General features: G+C 50.0%; 1 protein-coding gene across 1 annotated transcript; it reads right to left on the bottom strand.

The window, feature by feature from the left end:
- Positions 1 to 1,034: 1,034 nt before the first annotated feature.
- On the bottom strand, positions 1,035 to 6,725 carry BHLHE40 (basic helix-loop-helix family member e40). Its single transcript, XM_032411832.1, has 5 exons — positions 6,338 to 6,725; positions 6,104 to 6,173; positions 5,738 to 5,845; positions 4,667 to 4,790; positions 1,035 to 3,345 (listed from the first exon to the last, which is right to left on the bottom strand). Exons 1-5 carry the CDS (start codon positions 6,415 to 6,417, stop codon positions 2,489 to 2,491), a joined length of 1,239 nt encoding a protein of 412 aa, XP_032267723.1. The 5' UTR covers positions 6,418 to 6,725; the 3' UTR covers positions 1,035 to 2,488.
- Between the last annotated feature and the right edge of the window lie 584 nt (positions 6,726 to 7,309).

Here is a 7,309-nt window from a genome sequence, read left to right as displayed (position 1 = left end):
AACTCCCTGGGGGCAGGTTCCCTGCTTAGGCTCCAGATGACCAAAGGGTTCTGGAAGACTCAAGATACTTGGAGATCTGAAGCATGGCAAGCCAGGCACTGGCTATCAGGACATCCCTGACAGAAGGAGAGAGGCAAAAATCCTCGACCGGGTCAGGTCATTTCCCACTTCTTTTCACATGGAATTTTTTTTTTTTTCATAAGAGCACTTGACTAAGGAACACCAATATTCATTCACACACAAACACACCCAATGAGAGGAAGTCCAGGAAGGATGTAGAAAATAATTATGGAATGTTGCCCTCAGCAGCAATAAGACAGGATATGGCAAATCCATTAGACTTTGCTAGACTCAAAAAAGTTAGACTGGCTTGGCAGAGGTGCTATCCCCAGCACTAATTATTGCATAATAATCCATTAAATCTTTTCTCCATGTGCCTACCGTTCCAGCAAGCTCCCCAGACCCTACGGCCTAACCATTCCATAATTTGATTTTCTGTCAAGTTCTAAGGACCATGACAAAAGCAGGCCAGGGCGGGGTGGGGGGTGGCAGGGACAATGTACTTTTTGCCTAACTCTGGAAGGAGGCACAGGGTGACCATGAACCTTTAGCAAGTGTTAAAAAAAAAAAAAACCAAATATTTACCTACAAAATTGACTAAGTTTATTCGTTTATTCTGTCTGACTGAATACAAGGCACATAAAAAGCTGAATGAAATGTCGCCAAGATTAACTAGTTGTTGTCTCCAGCCAAGAAGGGGAGAGCAGGAGACAGCCGTTTTCACACGACTGGGGTATTTTTAAAAAATGCAAAAGACCGGGGACCTGGGTGGCTCAGTCGTTAAGCGTCTGCCTTCGGCTCAGGTCATGATCCCAGGGTTCTAGGATCAAGCCCCACATCGGGCTCCCTGCTCGGCGGGAAGCCCGCTTCTCCCTCTCCCACTCCCCATGCTTGTGTTCCTGCTCTCACTATCTGCTATCTCTCTGTCAAATAAATAAATAAAATCTTAAAGAAAAAAAATGCAAAAGACCACCTTTCTCTTCCACAGGAAAAGGATTATTTTATTAAGTATTTTAAAACAACTACTTAACATTGACTCATAGATAAAAATATTTACAATTTCACACCTTCAGGAAGGCTCCAAAATATAAACACTGTACCTCTCCCTAGAGAAAAAAATTCTTCTTCTCTTCAAAAACAGGAATACATTCATTTTTCTCACTTTGTAGATCAAGTAATTATACAAATAAACATCTGAAACATTTCCTGTTTAATATACTTATATAATATATATTTATAACAGTTTTACAAATAAAGGCAATGACTTTATACCAAAATAAAAACAGGAAAAGAAAAAGTTAAAACACCATCGGCGATCAAGCATAGTGCATTTTGAAAAGCTGGTGCAGGGCTAGCTGGACAAGTCAGAAAACAAGTACTCTGGACCAAAAATAAAACTTCTTTGAAGGAGACAGAATCCTTTTTAGCAATAAGGACACTCCCTATGCCGTCGGGCGAGGGGCATTAGCCTGCAGAAAGGATCTTGCTGTGCCAAGAGCTGGTTAGGCCTGTAAGCTAAGCTTGGTTAAAAGGAGTTTTAGGATAGAACTGAAAACCGAGTCTAGCTCTGCTTGTCGAAGGTAGCAATTTGTTACTTGGCTTTACGCATTTTGGGGGTGAGTGGAACTTAGGCACCTGCATCTCTCAGACCCTGCTTTGGTTCCCGGGACAGCAAGATTGTTTTCTAGGTGAGACTTAGAAACAGGTGCCATAGGGCCCAGGGACCTCTCCCTCATTCCTGGCAGCTCAGCTTTACCAGGGGGCCCTTTTCAGTTCCTTATTAAGCTAATCACTACAAGAGCCTGAGTAGGAACTACATTCTCTTTATTCATCAGAGGCAGGGGGTGGGGAGCAGACCTGTGGCGATCTCCCCAAACCACTACCATGCTATGCCAGCGTCTGCTACCTCACCACTTAGCAGAAAGCTCAGTGTGGCTGCCCTCTCCCCGTGTGGTGAGTCACGGCAACAATAAAAGGGAGAAGGGTGGGGTCATAAGAGCTGGCTGGGAACAGCGCTCTGGAAAGCCCTCTTTTGAAAGTACCTTTTTCTCAAAGCCACAGACCCGGCTCCCAAAATGAAGACTGACTCACAGACCAAGACTTTGAAGCTTTTGAAAATCCAGCTGATTTGTCTGTATCTGAGGGGGCTATTCTCTGGGTGGGGGAAAGCCCAGAGATCTGCTACAATCCCCCCTAAATCTCCTGACGTCAGGCAATCCTTCATATCTTCCCTACGCCAGAAGGAGCTTTCATGTCCTATACCAACACACCATAATGCGTGTGCGCGCACACACACGCACCCCAAATCTTCTCTCCGTGCCTCAGATTATCTCAGCATACACACTAGAGCAATCTTGCTGCAGTCACACTTTCTTTTTTTGGGGGGGGGGGGGAGTAGGGAGGAAGGAAAGCAGAGCAGCAGGGTCCCCTAGTCTTTGGTTTCTAAGTTTAAAGGGGGGATCTGCTTCAAAGCTTGGAGCAGGGCAGAAGAGTCGATGGCCGGATGTGCTGGCAAGGGAGAAGGGAGTCTCTGGGGCATGAGCAAGGGGGCTGAGATCTTGTCTGGGTTCATGAAGCTGGTGAGGGCTGCTGCGGAGGCGTTGAGGCCCGGGTATAACACGGGGACGGAGGTGGGATACCAGCACTTCTCCAGCATGGGCAAGTAGGCAGTTGCTGACGGCGGGATCAGATAGAAAGGCAGACAGAAGGGAGGTTGGTGTGGGTGTGGGCCCAGGAACGGGGAGCTGATCAGGTCACTGCCAGTGAAGTGGCCTTCATCATCGGAGAGCTGCATTCTGCTCTTTTTTGTTGGGGGTTCTTCCGATTCTTGCTTAATAACACCGATCCTTTCTCCCATGGTGAACCTGCGTCCATGATCGCTTTTGAAATACTGCTGCTCACCACGCAAGTCACCCTTCTCGGATTCTCCTCCATAGCCACTGTCTGTGTCCGTGTCACTGCCACTTTGCTCCCCACTCGAGTGCGCGAAAGTCCGCTGGATGACCGGCACACAGTTTTTCCCAGGGCCTTCAGAGCCTTTGGCCAGGGAGCTGGGTTTCTCCTTAAAGTCCATGGCTTTGGGAGCTGGGTCTGACGGTTTCCTGGAGGTACCCCCCTGCAGCAGCTCTGAGACCACACGGTGAAGGTGGGTGACTAGCTGCGAAGACTTCAGGTCCCGAGTGTTCTCATGCTTGGCCAGGTACTGAAGCACCTCCCGGGCACACGTCTGGAAACCTGAGCAGAACATCTCTTGACCTGCTTCAACATTTCTCCCCGACAGCTCACCTGGATCGACACAGATCCAAAGGAAGACATTTCAGAAGGCCCTGTGGTTCACCTGGATACCTACACCTCAAAGACTGGAAGCTTTCCTCTCTGTTATTAGCACTCACTGATTTGTGTTCCTAACTCCAGAAGTAATATGATCAGAAAAAATTTGGGTTATACTGAAAAGTACAAATAATAGAACAAAAATAATCCATTATCCTACCACTCAGAGGTAAAATATGAGTTGTAAGGGTTGCATAATATCCCATCACAGAAACAGAACATAATTAATAGCGATGGGACTATTTTTCCTCTTGTTGAATCGATAGCTTGTTCCTGAGTTTTCATTATACATGACACAGCAGTGAACATCCTCGTATGTTTATAACTAGAGTTGATTTATAGAACATCAGTCTTACCAGAGCAAGATCGGACAGAGACCAGTCATAGAATGAGATAAAGAATGAGGAAACGATGTCACCCAAGTAAGCTTATTTTCGATTAAAAAAGTTGCAGTTGTGCTGCAATCTTTAAATTTCAAAGCTATTTCTAAGCCTTTTCCATGTATTCTATCCACAAGCCCCGAGAAATCAGGTATGATCATCTTCCTATTTTCAATGAAGAAACTGGCAGAAGCACCTGCTAGGTTTTTGTGATTCTCATCATACTAGTCTTGGAAAGAAGGGCAAGAAGAATGGAATGAAGGAGTGGGTAGAAGAATTTCTTCCTGGTCTGTACAGTATTATTTGGAAGGGGTGAAACTAGAAGGTTACAAGCTGACTGTGATTCTCTGGAAGTTGGTAGAAACTAATGATGAAACTTCAGTGGTTTCATTAGATTGTGCAACTCACCAAGATACCTAGTGGCTATTCAGGGAACCACATGAAATGCAGGAAAAGCTCCTGCTGTCATCCTGCCAGGATCATACCACACACAGAGTGATAAGGAAGTAGAGAAACAGGAAAACACTGGGGCATACCCATGATTTATTCTCCAATGAAAGAGGACTAAGAAGACCAACTGTAAAACACCCACGATACAAATTATAGGTGTCTTGGCATTTTAAACAGGAGGGGGAAAATGTCCCAGAACCCAGAAACCCTTAAACCAAAATGCCACGGAAATATTTTACCACTTGACTAATACGTATTCATGCCAGGTGGCATACAGCAGCATTCCGAATGAAAAGTCTGACCTTTTAGGAAAGATAAAATGACATCTCCCCCAATGAATGTGCATAAGCAATTTGTTGTAGGAATGTTCCTTATACCAGATGTTGAGCCCACAGGCTATTTGTGCTACAACTCTTAGGTGATGATAACCAGACTCGGGCACTCACCAGCTTGTAAACCGCTCTGCAGGGCAATGATTTTCTGCTGCTGCTGGTCAATTAGGTTTGTTAGTGCTTTCACATGCTTCAAGGTAAGTTCCAGAACCACTGCTTTCTCCAAGTGACCCAAAGTCTGGAATAAAAAGAGCCTTAGTCAACAGTGAGCTCAGAGAAGTCCCACCTCTGGGACACTTATTAGCAATGGGAAATATCTCTAAAGGAAAAAAAAAAATATGAAATAGCCTTTCCTGGTTGACTACATTTAGTTTTAAGTTTGGAGATGATGTTTTTAAAAAGTGTGTGTATGTATACATACATGCACACAGTTCTGATTAAAGAATAAAAAATGAGCGTCACTTATCTTTGGAGGCATTTGGGAAGAGGCAGCTACATCAGGAGAAAGCTCTGACAGATAAATTTCTCCAGCAGCCGCAGCTGACCTTAACTCAGGGGAATCCGGAGATAACATTTCTCTGCAGTGGTGTCAACCTGAGGAGGGACTTCTACTGTGTCTGGCAGCCAAGAGGCTTCCCCTAGCTTCTTTCCTGACACCCTTTCATAACTTTCAGCTCATCCAGGCTTTTTACTTCCTCCTCAAATACTATTTTTTTTTTCCTTTCCCAACCAAAGGCTGCCAAAGCCAGTAAGCTGTTGGCTACCGCCAAGAAAGGACAGGACATAAAAATCACGCACCCAAACAAGTCCTCTTTATTTTTAAAAAGGGGGAGGGTGAGAGAAAGGGGGTAAATAAAATCTGCGTGTTCCTTGGTTTACCCAAGTCAGCAAAACTAAAGAACCCTGAAAATCACCAGAAAGGAAAGGCTTAAACTCTTGAAAACGAAGTCTAGTTGGTGTTGGAGCCAACTTGGAGAAGTCCAAGCGGTTCTCACCTCATTTGCATGAGGCTGCCAGAAAAATCCCCGGGCTGGGGAAGGGTACCCCAAAACTGCCACCCGCAAGTAAGCTCTTGAGCCGCGCATCTGGTCTGCAGTTCCCCGTGGGGCCTGCAGGCGGCGAATGACCCCCGCCCGCTCTCTGGGCAGAAGAGCTGGCTTGGAGAGGGGCCAGATTCTCACTTACTGTAAGTTTGAGATGTTCGGGTAGGAGATCCTTCAGCTGGGCGATGCACTCGTTAATCCGGTCACGTCTCTTTTTCTCGATGAGCCGGTGCGGCAGTTTGTAGGTCTCCTGCAAGGCGCACGGGGAGGCGGTGGGCACCAGAGGAAGCGGGTAAGAAGCCCCTCTCCTCCCCCACCCCGCGGCGCGGTAAGAGTTGGGGCCGCGGAGTCACACCCTGAACCACTTTCTGCCCCTTCTAGTCCAAGCCATTTCATAGAAGCACCGAGCTCACACCTTGCATAGCCCGGCCAAGCTCAAAGTGAGAAAACTTTTCTTGGAAACAGCGCGCGCCAGGGTCTGGGGTCCCGAGGGGCGCGGTGTTCTTACCTTGCTATCCTCGCTCCGCTTTATTCCCCGCCTCGATTTGTACACTTGGTACATGTGGGCAAAATCCATCCTGCAGGGAGAGGGGCCAGGTAGGGTCATGACTTTGCGTGCGCATAGGCTGCAGGAGCCCTAGTAAAAGCCCCCCGGATGCGGCCAGAGCTGCTCCGAGTCGAGAGCCGCGCAGAACGCAGGGCTGGAGCCGAGGCTTGAAGGGGCCAGGGAGTGCCAACTTACCCAGGTAGGTCTCCGGGTTCCAGTCCTGGAGCTTTGGGCAGGCAGGCGGGGGGCGGTTGCGCGCTGGGGATCCGCTCCATGGCGCGGCGAGCCGGGGCCACTGTGCACTCCTGTCTGCAGTAGCGGAACGTCGGGGTGAGGACTGTCCTGCAAGGGGCTTCCGGGGGGTGGGGGGTGTCTCTCTCAGCAAGGGTTCCTCTGAGTCTGAGCTCCCTGAAATCCGCTTGGGCTGCCGGGCGCTGCGGCTTTGAGGTGCTGCTTCAGTTGGGGGCGTGCATGGTGTCCCCGCGGCCTCTGGCTCCGGCTCTGCGCACAGACTGGCGGCGTGTGCTCCCTGCGCCGTCTGCGCGGTGCGAGCCAAGTGAATGAGAAGTGGGGCGGGCGGGGAGGCGGGAGGGAGCTCGGAGGGGGGGGGCCGGCTAGGGTGGCGGGGGGTGGGGGGGGCGAGCTGAGGAGTAATGGAGAGGCTGCGGGCTGGGTTAAATGGGAGCGAGTGGGTGGGTTGGAGCTACGTGTTCTACCCTGTGACTCCAGGCACGTCTGGCCGCTGCCAGGGAGGGAAGGAGCGACCTGCCCGCCCTCCCCCGGCTTCATCACATGAGTCTCACGTGTTGGACAACGCTCCCGCGGCTGCGAGGGAGCCCCCACCCCCAGCCTCGGCCCCCAGGTGTCTGCGGCTGCGGCTGCCTTTCCCCGAAGAGGGGGTGGCAGCACGGCCTGGGTCCTGCCCAACCGGGTGGGGGGCGCGGAAGCTGGAAGGGGCCGGGGAGCCGCTGGGCCCGGGTGGGGGGGGGGTTGGTAACGTGGGCGAACCTGCCCCAGGGAAATGAAGTAAGTTCCCGTCTCCTGGGAGGGAACGGGGGAGGACGGATCCGCCCGCGTCTGACTCAAGCCGGGAGAGGAATATCCCCTCGCTCGCTCCAGCCCAACCCTCTTCCTCCTCCCCCGCCCGGCCGGCTCCGAGGAACCGGC

The sequence above is a fragment of the Phoca vitulina genome, unplaced genomic scaffold (genome assembly GCF_004348235.1).
Source record: "Phoca vitulina isolate PV1807 unplaced genomic scaffold, GSC_HSeal_1.0 scaffold13, whole genome shotgun sequence".
In the NCBI taxonomy this organism is placed as follows: Eukaryota; Metazoa; Chordata; class Mammalia; order Carnivora; family Phocidae; genus Phoca; species Phoca vitulina.
The sequence above is the reverse complement of the archived record's forward strand: the minus strand, read 5'-3'. Positions and strand labels throughout refer to the sequence as shown.